We start from the raw sequence: 23601 nt of genomic DNA, 5'->3' as shown, positions 1-23601 counted from the left end.
AAGCATCTCACATTGCCACAACAAGCACACTTCAGGGAGCTTTGCAGGCTAAGAATGTTATGAAGGAACAACCAAGGTGAGTTTCTCTTGCTAGAATGACAGAACCAGGCCTGCATAATGCATAGATGATGTAAGATGATTTTCACAAAGTCTTCCCACATTAACTATTCATTATAAAGAACTATCTCACTATTTTTTCACGAAAGACTTCCCAAGGTTGAAGCTTCATAATCTATAGTGACGTTGGTGAGTTGGAATGGTCCAATTTATCTGCAAATTCTATTTTACATTTGGTCAGTTACTGCAGTATTCTGTGAAGATACTAAGATTTACTTACTAAACCTCAAGAAGGTCTATGCGGAAAAGTGATTTCCATCTGGGATACTGCATAGACCAGTTTTACAACAGCTCTGAGCTAAACACCCAGCTTGGACCCTTTAATACAAGGAGAAATTTAACCCCTTAAGGACCGGGCTCATTTTTCGTTTTGTACCCTGTGGGACCGAGGCTGTTTTGACACTTTTGTGGTGCTTGTGTTCAGCTCTAATTTTCTCCTCACCCATTTAGTGTACCCACATAAGTTATATATTGTTTTTTTCAGGACAAGATGGGCTTTCTTCAGATACCATTATTTTGATCGTATCATCTTATTTACTATAAAAAAAATAAAAAAAACATGGTGACAAATTGAAAAAAAACACATTTTATGACTTTTATTTGAAAAATCTTTTACTCACCTAAAAAAGCAAGTAAAAAAACTAGCCCACCCAGAGGTAAGTGTTTGGTGTCGCTGGATGCCTCCTGATCGAGGCATTCCAGCGACACCATTTAAGTTTAGGAGGCGATCGTTGATTGCCTCCTAAACGCTTTTAAAACGGGCGTTTTAAAACGGGCGTCAATGTATGGCGGCTGTTGACGCCCCGGGGAGGGGCCAGACATGGCCCCCGATGCCGATCTCGGCCTTGCTGAATGCCTCGACATCGAGGCATTGCAGCAAGGCCGTTTAAGCGAAGAAAGTGATCCTTGATCACTTTCTAAGCTTATTTAATTTTTTGACGGTTCAGGACCGTCAAAGGGCGTTTAGTGACCTTCTTGTCATGACGGTCCTGAACCGGCAAAGGTCGCGAAGGGGTTAATCAAGAAGAATGTGGGGAAAGACCGTTGTAATTGAAAGGAATTTAGATACCCAATTCAAACGTAAGAGATTATTGAATGCAGTTTCTTACTTATTATGTCCAATTCATGATATATGTAAAGGTGAAAGTGAAAACTAAATACAAATTCCTAAACATCACATTTGTAGCTTATTCCAGTAATGACTCCTCAAAGTTTTAGCCTGGCTAATATAAACATTCTGTATATAAAGCCATGCATTCACGTTTAAGAGCAGTATTGCTTGTCTCCATTGAATCAGAGGACAATAGGGACCATGACCCAAGACAAGCTGAGAGCGGGTACACCGCGTGAGGCCTACTCGGGTAGGCTGTTGAGGCCTGTGCTATGTGAAACACCGCTCATTTACACCATGAACAGCTGCCTTGATTTTGATGCCACAGGTTTGGTCAGACGAAGGGACTGACCGGGGATTAAAATCAGTCCTAGTATCTTAAGGCCAGACACTAATGGACAGGTTGGGAGTAATTCGGTTTTCTTAATTGTGCTCCCTGTGCTCTTTCCCATGCAGCTTTTTCAAAGCTGAACCCAGAGCCACCCTCTATATGATATTTCACCCATGTCTGGAAGAACACGCTATGGTGAATTATTAAGCAGATGATTTAAGCAGGGCCGGCCTTAGGGGTGTGCGACCGCACAGGGCGCCATGGTTGCAGGGGCGCCTGACCGGGACTTAGATTAAAGCATCGTTTTTTTTTTTTGTTTTTTTTTTTTAACTTTATTTAACATCATTGATGTTAAATAAAGTTTAAAAAAAAAACCGATGCTTTAATCTAAGTCCCGGTCAGAGGCGCCGAGTGGTTGCTCGTGAAGTTCTCGGCAACCGCTCGGCGCCCCTTACTCTCCGTGACTCCGTCGCGGTGCCAGCATCTCATGTTGAGCGCCGGACTATACATGAAACATGAAATGCCGGCAGAGCGAGAAGACGGATGCCTCCCGCTCTTACCGCAGGACTCCGGCAACAAGGTAAGTGGGGGGGTAGTTTGAAGGGGCAGAGGGGGGGTAGTTTGAAGGGGCAGAGGGGGGGGGTAGTTTGAAGGGGCAGAGGGGGGGGAGTTTGAAGGGGCAGAGGGGGGGGTAGTTTGAAGGGGCAGAGGGGGGGGTAGTTTGAAGGGGTAGTTTGAAGGGGCAGAGGGGAGGGGTAGTTTGAAGGGGTAGTTTAAAGGGGCAGAGAGGGCGGGTAGTTTGAAGGGGCAGAGAGGGGGGGTAGTGAGGGGGGGCGCCAGAGGAGTAGTCCGCACAGGGCGCCACAACGCCTAAGGCCGGCTCTGGATTTAAGCTTTTGTTGACCAGTATATTATTTTTAAAAGATCAACACAATGCATAATCATCCTGGGCATGAGACTTAAAAAATATATATCAGAGAAAAAATATACTGTACAATATATCTGTCTCTAAGCTCTTATCCGGGAAGTCCTCCCCCCCCCCCCACACACACACACATTGCCTTGAACACTAACTGCAGAAATGAAATTTACCTTGAAAACATCCTATTAAGTTTTATTTCAACCTGGCAAATAACTTACCATAAGCAACACAGTCAGAAGGACTAAGAAAAGTATGTGTGTATGTTCTAAGCACTTGTGGATGTTTGCCCATGACCTTTCCCTATATGTTATGTAGTAGATATTTAAAGTGCTGTGAAATGTACGGCACATACCTTCTCTTGCTGTATATTCATTGTCTTCAATTACTCGGGCTAGACCAAAGTCGGCTATTTTGCACATTAGAGATTCAGACACTAGCACGTTAGCTGCTCGGAGATCACGGTGGATGTAGTTCTTCCTTTCTATGTAAGCCATACCTTCTGCTATCTGTAACACAGATTGGTACCTTCATTAAGAATACATATAGAAATCAAACAGGTTAACGATTTCTAGTTTTGGATAAAACACTGCCATTCAAGTTCTCTGCAATAAAAATACAGGGCAATGATTTCCACGTTAATCATTCAAGTGGCAAAAGAGTCGGTAAAGCATCAGTCTGGAACAGAACTATTACTAAACCTTTGTATGCAAAGGGTGGAAGCAGCAACTTATTAGCGTGAAAGCGATTAAACATTAAGTACAAGTAAAGAAATGTGAGCTCATGCTTGCTTATTACTATTGTCCACTAGAAAACCTGGAAAAACAGGTTTAAGTTGAAAATGGTATCAATAAGCATGAGTCACACGGCAAATAAAGCCAAACGGTATAAGTCTTAGAAACAGCATATTTAATATGTAACTTTGGTATATACCGCAAGCCTGTGGTAGCAAAAGTGCACAATGAGAAGAAAATCAGATACATGAAGACACCGAATTCGAAGGATACCCTGTTGACGTTTATGTCTTACTGCACTGGGTCCTTCTTACAATATTCTGTATCAGAGAATAAGGCAAAAACAAGACAATGGGGAAGATCTATAGCTTTGCATCACAATTACTTCTACTTTTGTTTCAGTTCCTTTTTTCCCTTACAGCTTAGACATAGCAGCAAGAGAAATGCTGAGGCCTAGTGTGACTACGTTTACCAGGACACATATAATTCTGACGCATTGTTGATTAGCCCCGAAAAAATGCTGCCCTGCAGTATGTGGGGTGTATAGGCTTACGGAAGGGAACCAGTTAATCAGTTACACATGCCCCATACTGCAGGGCAGCATTTTACCTGGGCTGCTCAGCAATATGTAACAATTATATGTGTTCTGGAAAACATGGCTGATGTGGTGACCCTACAGAGGCCCCTTCTCAGAGGGAACATTAGCCCAAGTCCGTGTGTGATATTTACATTGTATTCTTATTCGATAGAGGTCTTTTATGGATAGGGCTTTCTTCCAAGCAAAATAATATAAAAAACAAAAAATGTAGGTCATTTTAGACCATCTTTCTTGACATCTCTGAGGTAGTGAGGTGACAGATGTGTAGAGCCCATTAGTCAATGCTAAGTGACTTGTTCTCCTAAATGACAACAACAACAAAGCTAAAAAGATGAAGAAAGGGCCAGGTCCATCACCTGGTACTGCATCCTGAAAAGGGACAATTTGTTGATCACCAAATGAGATTAACAACCTGCTAATCAGAATGTACTGAAAAGAACAGTCGTGTTCCCTTCACAACAGGTCACAAAGCCCCCATTTGCTCATCTCCGTGCCAGTTTCTCTAGCAGACTTGTCCTTTAGAGACTGACATCACGTAGGCCTTCCCTGAGTCTGTCTTCATATAGAGTTTGTCTCCATATTTTCCACACCATTATTGGCAAACTGGCAGCCTGCAGGCAGGATCTGGCTTCATGCTTTCATCTATAATACAATTATTTTAATTGCATCTTCCCCACCAGCCTACCACCAGAGTACGGTAGAATGCAGCCTCGATGCGTTATAATGTGGTCACATTCCATTGCCAGTAGAATCAAAGATGCAAATAGCGTTTTGTGATCTTTAAAGCAAAATCTGCCACTCAGAGTGTAAGCATAGTGTGGGGCCACATGTATCCAGCTGTTATTGGCTACTGGCCTTCAAGTAATATAACAAGCATATATTCATATACACATACAGACAGGGACAGTGAAGATATGTATTATACCCTGAAACACCAAGTGGTGTAAATGATTTCAGTCTATAATCACTGGAATAAAATCCCTCCCAAAAAAAAGAGAACTTCTGCGTTACTGTAAATAAAGTCAGGTGGCCATCAGACATAGGTTGGAGGACATGATCTTCCCAGTGCCGCTTTGGGAAAAGAAAGTATTCTTTATTGCAGAGCCCATTGCTAAATACTACTTTGCATTGCTGTCCTTCATCTGGTTTACTGTAAGCAAATCTAACAGGGAGGCCACTGTGCGTCAACTGAAAATACCTTGTGTAGGGTTCCAAAGCAGGCATTCAGCGATAAGCAAATACCGTGATCATTGAATATGAAAACACGCAAACATTTTTTACTTGGCACAATAGCTATCTATCGTTTGGCTAAATGCCACCTTGAAGCGAACGTCGCATTTGCATCATCAGAGACAAGACTAGAATAAGGTTACTCATTCAAACAGATATCCCCATTGTTATTACTGTAAACAGCTTCCAGCATTCACAATGGGTAATGTATCTGGTCTCTGGCAAACAGGTAACAGTAATGCATTCTTGTGAATGGTCTTGTTTCTTAAAGGGGAAGCATACCCTTCATACATAGCTCTACTGAGTGGTGTAATAAATATATATATATATATATATATATATATATATATATAATAAATACTTATTGCCTGAGGCTGTAAACCTCTGTTTTACACTAAATAACCCTTTCTCTCTGGATATAATTAACTAATAATATACAAAAATGAGGAACAAAGGACTTACAAAAAGCTGTTGAATTATCAGCTACTCAGCAGAAATAAAGAGAAAAGTTCTCTTCTAGGAACCTTCCATGATTAACTAATTTTCAACCAATTTCAGAGAAGTGAAACATTTTACAGTAAAATGAAAAAAAAAAAAAAAAAAAAAAGAAGTCTAAACTATTTAGTCTGGGTAAGGAGTGACTCTACATTTAATTGTGGCTATTATACCAGAGGACACATAGCATCTGTCCCTGCCAGTTGTCTTGGCAGTACTTTAATATGGGTGAGGGTATAAGGGCCAACTAGGGTGTGGGGCAAGCTGTGGCAACTTGGTCTTAATATAGTAAGTTTACCTGGGCAGAGAAATCAATCAGCTTTGGAAGATATTGTTTTACCCCTTCATCACTCTTAAGGAAATCCAGAAGGCTTCCTGACAAGAGGGAACAAAAACAGGCAAATTAAGATATATCCAAGAAATTAATTCAATAAAAAAAGAGGCATTTTGCACTGCTAGCCCATCCTGAAATAGCGATATACGATGAAATGTGGTGGGTGGTGGGTAAAGTAAAGGGCAGGCATTTATACAGAACAAGTTTACAATAACAAGAGTTCTTACGGTCACCTTTTAGTCCATCCGACAGTAATGCAAACTCTGGATGATAGAACTTTTATTCTTGTGTACCATACGAATAGGACATGGAGAATGCACCATTTATGCTACTGTTTAATTTGTTATAGAATTCTTCGCATAACAATTAAGCATTCCCCCAAAAATGTGAATAAGGGAAATAATAATTTCTGAGTAGGATATGAACAGGTACACTTTCAATTCTCTGGATTAATAAAAGACCAAAGTAGTGTACCAGTTCTGTGACTCTTTTTACCTCATTTTCGTCATTGTCACTGTCTCAAGGGACACGAGATGAAAGAAACCTTTATTTATCACAACTGCAAATATATTGGTAAGAAAACAATGTCAGGATCTAGTATGATTATGCCTGAGTAGACGTTCTTAACAATGCATTGTGACAGACAGACAGACACATAAATAGGCAGGCAAATACATACCCTTCGCCATGTATTCTGTGATAATATAAATCGGTTCTTCTTTGGAGACCACAGCGTACAGCCTCACTAATTTGTCATGCTGAAGAGTCTTCATGATGTTTGCTTCTTCCATGAAAGCCTGTGCTGACATGGTACCAGGCTTCAGTGTCTTCACAGCGATCTTAGTATTATTATTGTAGAAACCTTAAAAGAAAAGGTAGTAAAAATAAGCTACAACTAAAAAAAGGCTTATCAAAACGCTCCAATGAAAATGGATAATACATGCTCTAAACATGCTCTTAATCACAGCATATTGATATTGATTACACTTAGGTGGCTCAGTCCCACAGGGGATGCAGAGACACAAAAACATACAAAATATGTAGTAAAGCAAATACATAGATGCACACATTCACTTTTCCCGGCACACATCACATATTTTGTTTTTCTCACGTGCACACAACCATTCTCCCTAACACAAACACACACACACACACACACATATATATATATATATATATATATATATATATATATATATATATATATATATTATGTGGTAAAGTGTATGGGAGCGTGGTTGATGGTATATATATCTCACCTGGTTACCTCTGCCAGGCATGGTAGCAAACCCAGGTGCTCTCAGGTGAGGCTTCCTAAGCTCGTTACTGGGGAGGAAGCCTTAAAAGAGAGGGCTGTTAAGTTTGCAGGTGGAGGGAGAAACTGAATGAAGGAGCAGCTACAGCCAGCGCTGCAGCTCACCAGGTATGAAGCTTTACCCCATACAAAACTGGTTACTTTGCTTTGCGTCAGACCTTAGGCTGCTAGAGAGGTATCCTGCTGTTTAGTTAGAGCCGGACAGGCTTATAGTTTGTTTTGTTCACAAGGTGCTCTGTGACTACAACATCTAAATAAACGCGCTTTTACGTTGGAAACCTGTGTGAAACTGTCATTGCCGCCCCATGCGTGAGCTGTCCCCTACAATTGGTGGAGAATGCGGGCACAGTGGTGCTAGGAGCAACGGCAGGACAAAACACAGCATCTGAATTTTGTGGACATTTAAAGGGCCGGAAGCATATGTCCTGAGTGAAGGCTGCAGCACTGTAAGGCCCATCCGGCACAATGGAGGAAGTGATAAAGCAGCTGATACAGGCTAACCTGAGACATGAGCAGGCCTTGGAACAGCAACGGAAGTTTCATGCAGAGGCTTTTCACGCCCAGCAACATGCGCAACAGCAGACTATGGCCCAACAACAGGAAACGAATCGCCTGTTAATGGAGCAGATTGCTGCGCTCAGAGAGACTGTTGTGGCTCAGTCCCAACAAGTGGAGGCAAGCCCCCTTGAGACTGTTAAGGTGAGGAGGGCCGTTCAGCGGGGCTTACAAAAAATGACACCCGACGACGACGTTGAGGCATACCTCACCGTATTTGAGAGAGTGGCGGAGAGAGAGAGACTGCCAGTTGCAGAGTGGGCAGAAGTGATTGCACCCTTCCTGACTGGTGAACCGCAAAAGGCCTACTATGACCTCGGGGAGCAGGATGTCCGGGACTTTACAAAACTAAAAATGGAGATCCTTGCTCGCCTGGGTGTTACGCCCGCTGTTCGGGCCAAGAGAGTCCACTGTTGGAAATACACCATGGACAAGCCTGCCAGGTCCCAGATGTATGATCTGATTCATCTTGTACGCAAGTGGCTGGAACCAGAATCCACTACACCAGCCCAGATTGTGGAAAAGGTGGTAGTGGACCACTACCTCCGCGCCCTCCCGGCGGAGCTACAACGGTGGGTTGGGCATGGAGACCCCAGAACTGCTGAGCAGCTTGTCAACATGGTGGAAAGGTTCATAGCAACCGAGGACTTCCTCCGTGAGGTCCCTGCGGCACCAACACCTTCCAAGACTGTCAGACCCGCGACATCTTTGGGTAAGAGAGTTCCAGCTGGAGGTGTATGGAAAAATGTGAGAGAGAGCAGGGCTCTAGAGTTTGGGCAAGGGCAAAAGACTGATCCTGAACCCCTGGGACCCCACAATCCTAGAAAGGGCTCCCTACTAAGGAGGCCAGGGACCCCCCAGTGCTGGAGGTGCCATGAGTGGGGACACATAGCCGCCTATTGCCCTCTTAACTCAGAGCCCATGGTGTGTGACGCTAGTCGGCGTCAGTCCCTGTTTGCAGAACCTGTTTGTGCAGCCATTCCAGAATCAGAGACTGAGCCGCATTTTTGTATGGTGAAGATAGGTGACTGCTCCGTGAAGGCACTTTTGGACTCGGGTAGCCTGGTGACTTTGGTTCGGGCTGGCCTTGTGACTATGGACTACGTGCCGAACAAGCACATAAGAGTGCTATGCATCCACGGGGATATTGTAGCTTACCCTGTGGCCCCCATTAAGTTGGTGACCCCATCTGGAACTGTGACCTACGAAGTCGGAGTTGTAAAAAGACTTATGCATGCGGTTATTTTAGGCCGTGATTTCCCCTTGTTCTGGGAGTTGTGGAGAAGGGGGAACGTTTCTGCAGCTGGGGAACAAACTCCGGCAGAGTCTGTAACCCTCCCTGTAAATAATGGGTCAGGTGAGACGGCCATTGGGAACAATGATACCAGTAAGGGGCATGATGAAAAGGATCTAGGCCCACCTGAAATGTATAGTGAAGATTCTTTCCCCTTGCAGGTGTTAGCTGGGGAGGAAGAAGAAGAAACTTCCCTACCCGGCCAACAGGTCTTAGATTTAGAAATGTCTCGGGGTAACTTCGGGACCGAGCAAGTGAGAGACCCCACTCTGGGAACTGCACGGGCAAATGTCACGGTAGTAAATGGGGTACCACAGGAACCCGAAGCTGACCAGAAATTTCCGCATTTTGCCATGAATGGGGATCTAGTGTACCGGGTCACCAAAGTTAACAAGGAAATTGTGGAACAGCTTCTGGTGCCAAAACCATACCGACACCTGGTGCTGGACATAGCCCATAACCATGTGTTTGGGGGGCACTTGGGGACTAATAAAACACAAGAAAGGGTCCTCCAAAGGTTTTATTGGCCTGGGGTATATGAAGAAGTAAAAAGGTATTGTGAGTCATGCCCCACATGCCAGAAGAGTGCCCCAACACCACACTTCCGTAGCCCCTTGGTGCCACTTCCCATCATTGAAGTACCATTTGAGAGAGTTGCCATGGATTTGGTAGGGCCCATTGTCAAATCTGCTAGGGGACACCAATACATTTTGGTTGTCTTGGATTATGCTACCCGGTACCCAGAGGCGGTACCCTTAAGAAACATGGCCTCCAAAAATATTGCTAGGGAGTTGTTTTACATGTTCTCTCGCACGGGGATCCCTAAAGAAATTCTTACTGACCAGGGTACGCCCTTTATGTCACGGGTCATGAAAGACCTGTGTAAGTTGTTTAAAATCACTCACCTCCGTACCTCAGTGTACCACCCTCAAACAGACGGGTTAGTGGAGAGGTTTAACAAAACCCTAAAGCATATGCTAAAAAAGGTGGTAGAAAGGGATGGTCGGGATTGGGACTGTCTATTACCCTACCTCATGTTCTCTATCCGGGAGGTGCCCCAAGCGTCTACAGGGTTTTCCCCCTTTGAGTTAGTGTATGGCCGACATCCACGGGGTTTGTTAGATATTGCCAAAGAAACTTGGGAGACCGAGGCCACCCCATATAAGAGTGTTATTGAACATGTGGCTCAGATGCAGGAGCGAATAGCGACGGTGATGCCTATAGTTAAAACGCATCTGCAAAGAGCGCAGGAGGCCCAGAGCAGAATTTATAACAGATCTGCCAGGTTGAGGGCCTTTAATCCTGGGGACAGGGTCCTGGTTTTAGTGCCCACCGTTGAAAGTAAGTTTTTAGCCAAGTGGCAGGGTCCCTATGAGGTTGTAGAGAAGATGAGTGTGGTGAACTACAAGGTCCATCAACCGGGCAGGAGAAAACCCTTCCAGGTTTACCACGTAAACCTGATCAAGCCGTGGAAAGAGCGGGAGTCTTTGGGGGCGACCCAGGCAGGGGGCAAAGAAGTGGGGCAACCAGTTCCCCCAGTAACCATAGGAGAGGCACTGTCAGTGCCCCAGAAGCAGGAGGTGAGGGAGTTCCTGCAGGAAAACAGACGAAAGTTTTCGGACCTACCTGGCCGTATCCACCTCATAAAACACCATATTAAAACTGAGCCTCACAGTAAAGTGAACCTGAAGCCATACAGGATACCAGAAGCCCGTAGAGAGGCGGTATCCACGGAGGTCAGGCGCATGCTTGAATTAGGTGTTATTGAGGAATCTACTAGTGAGTGGTCAAGCCCCATAGTGCTAATCCCAAAGCCCAACGGGACGTGGAGGTTCTGTAATGACTTCAGGAGATTAAATGAGGTCTCAAAGTTTGATGCGTACCCCATGCCCCGAGTGGATGAACTGGTTGAGAGGCTTGGGAAGGCAAGGTACATTACAACACTTGACCTTACAAAGGGCTATTGGCAGATACCGTTAACTGAGGAGGCTAAAGAGAAGACTGCCTTTTCCACTCCAGAGGGCCTGTTCCAGTATGTTGTGATGCCATTTGGGTTACATGGGGCCCCTGCTACCTTTCAGAGGCTGATGGATCTGATTTTGAGACCACATCGTGATTATGCCGCTGCTTACCTGGACGATGTGGTAATTTTTTCGTCTGACTGGAAAAGTCACCTCGGTAAGGTACAGGGCGTGTTAGACTCCATTAGTGATGCAGGCCTAACCATAAACCCTGAAAAATGTGCAGTGGGTCTGGAGGAAGCAAGATACCTGGGTTATATCATTGGTAGGGGGCTGGTTAAACCCCAGATCAATAAGATTGAGGCGATACAGAACTGGCCTAGGCCAGTAACAAAGAAACAAGTGAGGGCTTTCCTTGGCATAACCGGGTACTACCGTCGGTTCGTGCCCAATTTTGCCTCCATGGCCACACCATTGACAGACTTAACAAAGGGTGGTAAGTCAGTGATGGTAAAGTGGAACCCCGAGGCAGAAAGGGCTTTTCAGAGTCTGAAGTCTGTCCTGTGTGACCAGCCAGTGCTCGTTTCCCCTGATTTTAGGAAACCATTTCTGGTTCAGACAGACGCGTCTGCTAGAGGTTTGGGGGCAGTTTTGTCACAAGTGGTTAATGGGGAAGAACACCCAGTGCTGTTCTTGAGTAGGAAACTGACCCCAGCCGAGGAAAATTATGCCATAGTGGAAAGGGAGTGTCTCGCCATCAAGTGGGCGTTGGAGTCCCTGAGATATTATCTCCTGGGCAGGGAATTCGTGTTGGTGACTGACCATGCTCCTCTGGCATGGATGAAACAGAATAAGGAGAGGAATGCAAGAGTGACCAGATGGTTTCTCTCCTTGCAAAATTTTAGATTTACAGTGGAGCATAGACCAGGGAAGTTACATGGGAATGCGGATGCGTTGTCCAGGGTGTACTGTATGGTTACTGACGCTGTCCAGACCTCTGGTCTGGAGTCGACGGGGGGGATATGTGGTAAAGTGTATGGGAGCGTGGTTGATGGTATATATATCTCACCTGGTTACCTCTGCCAGGCATGGTAGCAAACCCAGGTGCTCTCAGGTGAGGCTTCCTAAGCTCGTTACTGGGGAGGAAGCCTTAAAAGAGAGGGCTGTTAAGTTTGCAGGTGGAGGGAGAAACTGAATGAAGGAGCAGCTACAGCCAGCGCTGCAGCTCACCAGGTATGAAGCTTTACCCCATACAAAACTGGTTACTTTGCTTTGCGTCAGACCTTAGGCTGCTAGAGAGGTATCCTGCTGTTTAGTTAGAGCCGGACAGGCTTATAGTTTGTTTTGTTCACAAGGTGCTCTGTGACTACAACATCTAAATAAACGCGCTTTTACGTTGGAAACCTGTGTGAAACTGTCATTGCCGCCCCATGCGTGAGCTGTCCCCTACAATATATATATATATATATATATATATATATATAACCTTTAGAAGGTATGATACTACTGCTTTTAGTATCACCACACATATTTATGTGCAATAATAAATAATCAGAAGGAAAGTATATGTCCTGAGCATGTTGCCCTTCTAATCATTCCCTCCACATCAGATTGCACCAAATTGATCGTTGTCAGCAGATTTTTGCAGGAGAAGTAACGTTTCAGCGCCTGTTCATTTTCAATGTCCAACACTGGCAGGTTTCTCTTAAGGAGGGCAAAGCCTGCCCTGAATAATTCAATTCTTTGAATAAACCTCCCTGATTAGATTAGACATTATACAGGAACACCCAAGCTCTTCCTGCAGCAGAAGCTTACTGGGGATGGTCCTTCATTATGTACAGTGATATCATGGAGTTGAAACCACGTCTCTCTAATGAATAAACCCAAAATAGTTCTAATAATTATGCCAATCATATGACGTATTTTTTTCATTTTTAATATTTATTCCTCCTTTGGCTGATGACTTCCATTGTCTTGCAACAAAAGTGTTGATGCCAGTCTGCCCCATTTATAGTCCCCAAGTGGTGAGAACAGAGGAAGCCGGGGTGGAGCGTCACATGAAATTAATATCCAACTGAGTGCAATAATCCGCAGTGGAAAAGGCTTCTCGTAAAATGGACAGCAAGCATCATCAAATCTACAAGAGGAAACATCTTGAGGCATATAGGTCACACTGTTGCAAAAACTGACATTGTCATTTCCTGTCCTCTAAAATACACAAAGAACAGGACAGGCAGTTACTGGCTTATTACATCCACACTGCCAACAATTATTGTTTGTTGCTATATGAGCAAATTATGTTTAACCCCTTAAAGGACAATGGGCGGTCCCTAAACCCATTGAAAACAATGCATTTTGAGCCCGTACATGTACAGACTTTGTCATTAAGGGGTTAAAACATAGTACTTATGAAGAATAACTTTTTTCCATTTCAGTCTGTACTGACTGTATCTCCAGGAACGTTGACGTACTGCGTATGTACTTATAGCATTCTTCGAATTGTAAAAGAAAAAAAAGGTATTGGGGTGGGGAAAGGGACAAATGCTTAGGGCAGGAATGTGCACAACCCATCTGAAATTATATATATATATATATATATATATATATATATATATATATATATATATATATATATATATATATATATATATATATATATATATATATATACACACATATATATATATATATACACACACACACACATACGTAGCTACATAAATTTGTACAGAAACATGTCCAAGTAAAGGGACACTTGCAAGCCCCTACCTGCACATCTCTGTTACTACCAGGATTATCTCTGCTCCTGTGACTGCAGACTGCTTGCTGGGGGATCCTGACAAACTAACTCTGAGGTTTGCCTTTGCTAACAAGTCCTGCTGTGGAGGGCAGGAAAATATATAAATGACAGCAGCAAGTAAGCAGCAAGTGGGGGTCCCTCTGCTACTAGGGGCCCTGGGGAAAATGCCCTGGTTGAAAATTGCTATCTGCTCTTGAAGGTACTGCCATTCTACCGTGCCAGTAATGATACTTTTTTGTGCAGCATTAGAAATATCATATTCAGCAAAGCTGAACTTTGAGTTTAAACTCAATTGAAGCTAACAAGGAACTCTGCAGAACTGCCAGGAACCTCAAGTTTCACAACACAGTATGTCACAAGTTCAGTCCGATTGTGAATATATTTCAACAAGTTTTATGTCACTGGGTGTAAGAAATCATACAATTTACTCATAGTCTACTCCTCACAAGCACTTCACAGCAAAGTTAACTTATACAGTTAAGCCAACCTGTAGTAAAGCATTAATAGCTGCTAAACCATATGTAAATAAAATAGAGCGCGTTTCCCGGAAAAACACAAAACATCACATTTTTAAGCAGGTGTTAATTATTGGCATACAAGTTTACAATCGTTCTTATTTTTTCCTGCACAAACAGAAACTAAGAACACCGTAGCAGGTCCTGTCTTCTTGCTGGAACGGTCAGTCCCAAGAGGAACTGTCACACACATGGTAAACGGAAATACTCAGAATTAGATTTTCCAGCTGTCTCCACATCTGCTAGTGTAACCAGCACTGTAGCTGCAGCTTTTCACCGAGATAAAGACAGTTTTTTCTTATTTTTAAAGAATGGGTTATGATCTCAGCAGGTGGATATTCTGAAATTCTGCACTACTGAGCTTATACAAAAAGTAGACGGTCATATGGTACACACAAGCACTCCCATAGGAAGAAACTTTCTGTTTCCGCCCAGCCCTTTAGGCATAAATGTTTCGTCATGGTCCATGTGGCTTTCCACTACTTAGTACTGTGACGCAACCTCATATCTTGGCACTCTGCGTTAGTAAATTGTTCTTAGTGGGAGTACTGATATGGAGGTCTGGGCTGGACAGTGTTTTACTTAAATGGACCAGTTGGAAGAAAATGTTATGTTCTCTCCAACTAACTCATTGATCCATGGCCCACTGGACAGTGCCCGTCAGGGTATCAGCACCCAGGAAAGATTTTTGTATATTCTCACATCAATTTAAATAGAAGCCAATGCAAAAGAAATATGTTGTTGACCAAGAAATCTATAAGCTTGTGAACTTACCCATCCAAACTTCGCCAAACTGTCCAGCTCCCAGCTTCTTCACCAACTTTATGGAATCTCTAGGTATTTCCCAGGCATCTTTGTCCCACGGCTTTTGTGGTTTAGGGCTATAACATGGTTTTTCAAGTTTCCTGCAGAGGCCGTCAGCTTGTTCTACAAACGCCCCCCCAAAAAATGAAAAGTTAATCAACCTGCCATATGAAATCTTTCACATTAACTTATTTTCATTAACACCTTTTAGACAGCCAAACAACTTTAAAAATAACTTTGTTTCCTCAGAAAGCCAAAATTATTTTTCATATGGATTTGGAATTTTAAAAACGAGACACACCTGCTAAGGAACATTCTTGTAGCTGTCAGCTGAAACCAGATGCGTAGAAAGCAATCCTCTTTCACTGCATCTGACATATGACATACTTGTTTTTCCTCCAAATTAGTGGAGGGGGGATCTGCTAAATATTGGTCAGAATTCCACTTCTCAATGTACTAGCAGTCCTATTTTCAACTATTTTTCCCCTAGCTCACCCATCAGTATTATTACCAATCTAATCAATATGTCCCATATATCCCTTGTAAAGAGGAACAAGTGCCTATTTGCGACTCTCTCCTTTCTTCACCTTTGAGCTCAGAATGGCTGGTGGGTATGAATATAGTACAGTTTATAGAAAAGATAATTATTATATACAGTATTTAAATAGTGTAAAAATGTTCATATGTATTATAACTACAATCGCTGCTCAGTGCTATCTCATAATGGCCATCATCAGCCTGGCTCCTGTACTAATTTTATATTCGACAGCACAAAACAACATTTTCTTTTTCATTCAAGTAGCCAGTAAGCATTTGTTATATTTTATAACAGTGTAATTGTTTTGGTGCACAATCGTATCAGAATGTTTTCACATGTTTAAAAAAATACATTGAAGTAACAGGGATAAAACTCACTCTGATAGTGACTGATCATATCACTGATACACGAGAAAGTAATTCTAGGAGAAATATAGTAGCCCCCATTGTCCAATGTCCTAATTTTGTAGTGCTTTATGATATCACCAGCTTGGGGGTCAAAATCTCGTATCGACAACGAGTAGCTGCCTGTTAGAGAAAAATAAGAAAAAAGTAAATTTAAAAAATAGACTGTAAAATAAATATAAAATAAACCGGAATTAAAAATGAGTAAATAATCATCTAAATGCTTTAGCTATCCTGCCCCACTCAATTTCCCATTTTTATAAATGTCTTATAAGAAACATTATCCCTACTACTAATATCCCCAAATGTTTTTTCTGTTTTTTTTTTACATAAAATATTTAAATGAAATAACAAAGAAAGACTATCCTAAAGTTTGTTTGGTCAGCATGTTAAACTTGATTTGTCTTATTGGATCAGCAACTTTGATTAAGGATGGCTTTCTTCATATTCCAGGTTAGAATACAGATGGTTCAACGCCACTATATAAGTATTTTGTCTCAATCGCGTCTCTTACCCTTGGCATTCTCTGACCCCATTGTCAAGACAAAACGCTTTACACTATGTTTGCATCAGTAACCATTTAAGGTCACCAAGAGGAACGGTCACATGGTCACATGATAAATGGAAAACGTCTATCATTTTTTTTTTCTAAGATTCCATTCTTAACTTACTCATATTTATATGAGTGTTTATATCTGCTAGTGTAACCAAATGCACAGACATGTGATTAAGGCAATATTGGTTCCATTTTCCATGATGCTTCAGGGCAAGAATACACTGGAATCCCCGACTATTACCCCAATACTGACTATTTCTCTGGTGCAAAAAGTACACGTGGGACCTCACATTTCCTTTGTAATTATTCTCATGAGTGTCAGAGTAATAAGAAGCAATTATAAGGGGTAACACCCATACTGAACTTTCAAATAAACATGGCCACTTTGAACCAGGTTTTATGACATCAGACTTGCAACTAATCGCAGCATTCCCCTGACCAAGTGGCCTACACAACTTCGCCACACATACATTAGGCCATAAAAGCTGGGCAATTCTAATAGCAATCAAGGAAATGTTCCTGCTGGATCTTTTATCTTTATCACTTTAAATCACCAATTGCCGTTTATACACAGAACCCGATCGATTTCCATATAAACATATTTGATCAAGAACTGTCTGAAATGTAAATCCTCCATAGATAATGACCGCGCTAAAGGAATAAAGCCAACCTTTTGATGTTTCGCTCTCTCTGATCAGGAAAGCCCCAACATTATTTCCAGGAGCCAGCAGTTGCCTTTCTGCATCTTTTCTTGTAATATCTTTGAAAAACCATCTGAGGAAGAGAAACAATTATGGGTTGTATCCAGGATGGAAAGGAATAAATGCTACCAAACTTATAAATAAGTCGATGAACGTACTCTTCCTTTTCTAATGTGTTCTTTTTGGCTACGTAGTTGCTTGGAATAAATCCTTCCTTCTTCGTTAACAAAGATTTTGCTTTCCACCATTCTCCGTGCCTACAGAGAAAAACACATTGCTTATCGGTGAACGTATTTTAGGTTTCTCTTTCAAGCAAAAACATAATTTTGCTGTAGAAAATAGACAGATCACACGACACACAAACATTCTGCAAACTCTCCTGATAACTTTTCCTTTTGTGACACGTGGCCCATCAGGGCTTGCAAGAATGGTGGTGCTCAGTGTGACAGAGGTATCTAGCGTGAAAAAAAACGTGGTGTGCTATAGGCTGCAAGTAGAAGAATGAGTGAAGTTTATCTGGAAATGTATGTTTTCTCTTAAACTTAAGCTGTCACATTTTTTGTGAACGTCGTTAAAGAGGTAGCATAAGGGCGGCTGTGAGATTCAACACATTTTCAAAAAAGGGAATGTCCATCTTTGTGCCTTTTAACTAAATTAATCAAAAGCTTGCAGTTTTTGTCATTATATACATAGTTTAAAATGGTTTTTTTTATCGCATGGAAACTATGATCTCTGGCAATCTTTGGTTATGATATTTGGCAATACATAAAATATTTAATACAGCTACTTTCCTGAAGTGCTTTCCCCACCCAATAAACAACATTTCTCTTAATCCACACTCCTTCATACGATTGCCCCTGGATTGCCGGTATTAGAGTAGGTATTTCTAGTTGGCAGTCCACAAGGCCAATAACTCTATTTGAGCTGGCCCTATCATCTAATTGAAACCAACTGCAAAACAATGGAATAGTGGGCGAAAGCACTTACTCTTCAAGAACTTTCAGTTCTTCTCCTTTCTTGAAGGTCAAGTCATCCTGATGGATCCCCTGATATGGATACAAGGCTATCACAATATTCCCAATCTCTTCTGCACATAAAACAAAACGTATATTGTTTTTAAACTATTGAACAAGTGACATAGCTTGTTTGGAAAAACACATAGTTCCATTTTCTGTAATTAAAAATACCTTGCATTTGCAGTTCTTGTCCAGGTAAGAGACCTCCGGCCTTACCCTATACAAAGAGATGGCAGAAATCTGGTTATATTCTTGATACGATGAGACATTTTGTGTAAACATAACAAACAAGGATTCTGGACTACAAATTGTATGATCTGCTAATTGTTAAAACATATTAAAAACTTGATTTACTATCAAACATATGATGCCATGCAATGCTCTTTCCTTACAGAAACAGCCTATACTTAGTACGTACATCATATTCGCTAAAACACTAATGGTGCAAATTAATGCACTGATGTCGATTTACTAAGAGGTGAGGAATTTGAGACAGAAATCTGAAAATTCAAGGGAAACTTTCACAGTTTATATGATAACTAACTACTTTTATTCTAAGTATCTTTAGCTTGTGCATTTTATCATTGTGACTTATTTTGGTATTTAGTTTAAAAAGTATCAATTAATTCCCTGAATTATGTTATAGCCCCTCATTTCATCCCACTCTTATAAAAGCTGCCAGCGAAGCGAGAGAAATAAATTAATTGACAGGAATAAATCATCAACATCCTGTGAACAGGAAATTAAACATGGCTGCTCCCATGGTACACACAGGGTAGACTAATTCATTTATATTGCTTATTCTGTGAAGAAGCATTACAAAGGTTTATTTATTGTTCTGAACTGCAAAATGTAAGCGTTGGACAGGGGACAGATAAGCTTCATTTCACACTTTTTTTTAATAACACGGTGAATGTTCACACTGGTTTTGCAACTAATATATTGAAGTCGTTTGTGAAAGTTTTTGAAGCAATGAATGGTAAGCAAGCAAGAGGAAGAAACAGGGAAGGGCTGGGGACCGATAAATGGGGTAAGTTCTTACACAAAATATTTCCAAAACTATATTTGTCAAACAAAAATGCGCACATTTTGGGTAATTTTGGTAAATTAATTTTGTTACACGAACTGGTGTGACAATTCACCAACAAAGAGGACCTTTTCGTCCGCAGGTCACTCATAAGATGGAAGTCACCAGAATCAGGAATCTGCACACACACCACAGGAACTCAGGTGCTTAGCTGTGCCAGGAAGGGCCAGCTCCCCAGTAAATCAAAATAGAAAACGGCTCCAGGCACTCAGGCAGGTTTATTGAAGGTCTTTATCAAGTTGCCGCTCAACTTTTTTGTTTGACTCCATTGATCATTGTGGATGGTGCACAAAAGGTGTCAAAAATGCACAATGCATCAAATCCCAAAAACTAATGATAACGTTTAATCGTGCTTAACAGCCTTCGTAGAGACTTCTATTATACACGCTCAGTCCTGGGAACTCTTCAGGTTTGGCACAGAGTCTCCAGGTAAGGGCCTACTTCCCTGGGTCAGTTTCTTCTTTGTTTAGACGTGCCCACTCCCTGCCCATGTCCTGCTTATTGCTGCCCACCCAGTTCCCTCCCGCTAAAGGCTGTCAGGGCCCATCCTCACCTGTGGCTATGCCAGTAGACCTCAAATCATGCCTTTACTTTAACAACTAGGGGAAAAAAAACACATATACTTCCTCATTGTCACTTGAAAATGTTCCTCATATATGCCATGGAACAAACCAAATATACTTGCAAAGCATTCTTCTTGATTTTCAACAAAATTCTGAGGTTCCTAGAATTCTTAGGTTTCTCGGTTTTCAAACAACCTTTTTGCTGCCATTAAAAGGCAGCCCTTCCTCTCATCATAAATACTGACAGAAATGTTCACCGTCATGTCACTTGGCAGTATTATTCGATCATGCCACTATCACACTATGGGTTGTGGCTAGGGGGCATGAGGGGCAGAAAGGGGGCATGAGGGGCAGAAAGGGGGCATGAGGGGCAGAAAGGGGGTATGAAGGGATTTGTGGCCTAAAGTGGCCCATTAAAAAAAGGTATGTGCTATGTATTGAACAAGTTGGCCATAGATGAACAACTTCTGTAACTTAATGTGTCACAAATTATTACTGCAGATTCAAGTAAACATATGGGTTCTGCTTGGCTCTAAGAGCCAGACCACAAGTTGCACCGAAACATTAAAAGAGATGGAGTTTAGAGTGGAAAAATCTATAATTTATCACACAATCCAGCAGCCCAGTAAGGCTTATAAACAGTAGCCAGATGTGATGGGCTCTATTTCCACCAACACATGGCAGCCTTGCCTGACTCAGCTCTGGCCCACTGAATACCACTTTGGGCTGGGACTTCCTTCCTGGTGTGTCTATTTACTTGCACTGTACAATGTCTAACCTCATATCAGTCTGCAAACAAACCCAGCAAATAAAGAGCTGCACTGTATTTACTCAGGGTTTATTAATACAAAAAGATCTGCATAGTCGTGCAAGTACTGGCAGTCCTCACATTTACATCAGCTTGAATTTTTATATAAATATATTTCATTTTCCTGAGGTGAGACATGTTTTTCTTTCTTAGAAATTAACACATTGTGTAATCAACTATATTAATGGATAAAGCATATACAGTCCACAAACCGTGCAGTACACAGCACTGAATATACAGTATACAGGCTACGACTTTAAATTAGACAATGGCAGAACTTTTATTATATTGAGCAGGTCCGCAATAACACAATGCAGTTCGATTGAAAGTCACAGAGCAGCATTTCATTTTAGAGGTAATAACAAAAAAACATAACAAGGAGGCAATGTGATGTAAGTTTTAGTATGTCATGTACTATAGGTAACTATGGGACTTACAGACAAGGGCGGGCAGCAAAATTAAACATACGATAAAGAGCTGTTTAATGACATGAAGTGGAAACTGATATCACGCATTGTAGAAATAAAATCAATAATGTCAAACGTTAAAGCAGAAGTGATACAGCGAGGGAGCCTAAGAATGCATGGGAAAGGCATAAGGCTATCCTACACCTATCCATGCCTGCTAAGCGGAGCTAGGGAAGGAGGTTCCTGGTATACACGTCACTAGCTGCAACAAAAATATCCATTATTAGGATTGGTTTTTATAACTACCATCACACAAGGTCCTATACACACACCTCCCAAGATATGAATAGGAACTGTGTCACACTCATACTCAGACACACTAAGTTTGTATAAAGGGGGAGGAAAAGTTGACAGAGGTATTTGGGTCCAAAACCGGTACTCTCACTATGTGTACAGCACAATAATTTACACAATCTCTTCCACTCATTCATGCTAATCTAGTGTCCAAGACTGCAAAGTGACCATGAAAAGCAATGTTTGGCACCCCAGCTAAAGCAAATTTTGACTGCCATCATGCTAAATAGTCTGGATAAACGTGGTGGCTGTTAATTTTGGCAACAGACTTGAGTGCAAGAATTAGGAATTGGATGATAAAAATGGTAGAATATTTTTTATGCTGTACAAAATATGGTGCCTTTTGGCAAATATCTCACACAATGTTTCTACTGGAAGGTTGGATGTTTTAACAAAAATAAGATTAAAAACTACATGATATAAATAATATATTGGTGCTGCTTAATAACATCATAGTATATTATTTAACTCAAATGTATATGAAAAGCTGAACACTTTTTAACATTTGTAAAATACAGTAAAATGATTGAAAACTGTCCTAATTATACTGGCAGAAGAAGCCCACAACATTAAAATGACACTGAACGGACTATTTCATGGCCTCCATTAAACTGAATGTATTTACAGTATATTAATAATTGGAGTCATTATGAGATTACAGATAAAGCCTTTTGTGTAGTCTAAGGGAGCTAGTGTACGTGTGAAACGGGCAGGAGGAAGGCATGGCTACTTGCTACTAAAGTATTCTCTCCTTGGCTATCTACTTACTGGCCTTTGCTGTTTACCGGACGTTGGGTCTGGCACATAAATAGCTCGTTCAGATTTACGTACTGAATTGATCTTCTCACTCCCAGTCGCAGGACCGCTGTCTTTCATTTTTGACCCTAAACATCCCATATTTTCTGCAGGAGAAAAACAACACAAATTAAAATACAACAATTTGATAGATTTCAGAGCATGAAACTATTCCAGTATAATAACTCATATATACACACACACACACACGGCAACATTTTATTATAGACCTCTAAATTCTGCTCCAACATGTGTGTTTGCGTTTTAGAATTCACATTTTCCCCTTCAGTCTATGGTTATCCGTTACTCAGGGCCGAAAGCTCTATTTTTTTCTTCTTGCTTGAGTCTTAGTCATCCTTTGGATCTGCTATGATGGCCAAAGAGGGAGCCCTTTTTTAGGTGACATAGTTGGAGGGGAGCCTAGAGTTGTGTGATTTGCATAACTAAATAAGTCACTTGTAGGTGTCTCCCCCCCCCCATGGGGGTTACTGTATAAAAGCAAATGTGTGATGTTTTCATGGTAACTCTTGCAGCTCTACTGATGAGTGGCAGCCATACTTATCAAATACCGAAAGCCCCCGTTCAGATCATGCAAGACCTAATAGAGAATGGGCTACATTACCGAACATTACCATATTGGCATGCCTGGAAACTCTGAGGGTTTGACCCGGAGTCTCCTTGTAGAGCCTTACTTCTCAGGACTCAGAGTATGTTTCTTCTTTCGTTGGGCAGTGAATTGGTGTGTGATCACATTCACTTTCTCCCTACTAGTCACCCATTTTCTCCTGCTATCTGCCCAGCTCCCTTCCACTAAAGGCTCACTGGGGCTAATTCCCACACCTTTGAGAAGCCACTGCTCCGGGTAGCCTTCCCTGGGAAGTTCTCAAGTATGCACACTAGACACCCTTCAGCTGACTGGGTCCATGTAGAACTCTCCCAATTTGGGACCTAAATCCTGAAGTTACTGATAAATAGAATGTCTCAAAATATTAAATAAGTATAATATGAGACACGTTGTTCAACATGCACTGTACCCACATATATTCAGTAGACGTGACTATTTTTTTATATTTCCCAGCTGATAAATACAAACCAATAAAAAATATGCAAGAAAAGGATATTTATATCTAGGTGCCACTTCTAACTCACATACCCATAGATACATTTTTGAACCACGTTCATCAAACCTTGAGTTGAACCTTGTAGACGTTCTCTAGATTTAAAAACACTTTAATTTATCGCTAAATGTGTTCCTTTAC

At 41.6% G+C, this 23601-nt stretch overlaps 1 protein-coding gene across 2 annotated transcripts in view; it reads right to left on the bottom strand.

Annotated features, from left to right (window-relative positions):
- LYN (LYN proto-oncogene, Src family tyrosine kinase) overlaps positions 1-23601 on the bottom strand; it is a 34241-nt gene that overhangs the window by 995 nt on the left and 9645 nt on the right. The window contains exons 2-11 of one of the 2 annotated variants that reach the window (XM_053465970.1): positions 22379-22449; positions 18500-18545; positions 18300-18399; positions 17471-17569; positions 17282-17385; positions 16029-16178; positions 15084-15236; positions 6549-6731; positions 5834-5910; positions 2834-2987 (exon numbers count right to left, since the gene is read on the bottom strand). In XM_053465970.1, coding sequence (XP_053321945.1) covers positions 2834-2987; positions 5834-5910; positions 6549-6731; positions 15084-15236; positions 16029-16178; positions 17282-17385; positions 17471-17569; positions 18300-18399; positions 18500-18545; positions 22379-22444 — 1132 coding nt within the window. In that variant the 5' untranslated portion in view covers positions 22445-22449. Of the gene's footprint in view, positions 1-2833; positions 2988-5833; positions 5911-6548; positions 6732-15083; positions 15237-16028; positions 16179-17281; positions 17386-17470; positions 17570-18299; positions 18400-18499; positions 18546-22315; positions 22450-23601 lie in introns of both variants that reach the window. The other variant, XM_053465968.1, reaches the window with a different exon arrangement.

This window comes from Spea bombifrons, chromosome 5, assembly GCF_027358695.1.
Source record: "Spea bombifrons isolate aSpeBom1 chromosome 5, aSpeBom1.2.pri, whole genome shotgun sequence".
NCBI lineage: Eukaryota > Metazoa > Chordata > Amphibia > Anura > Pelobatidae > Spea > Spea bombifrons.
The sequence above is the reverse complement of the archived record's forward strand: the minus strand, read 5'-3'. Positions and strand labels throughout refer to the sequence as shown.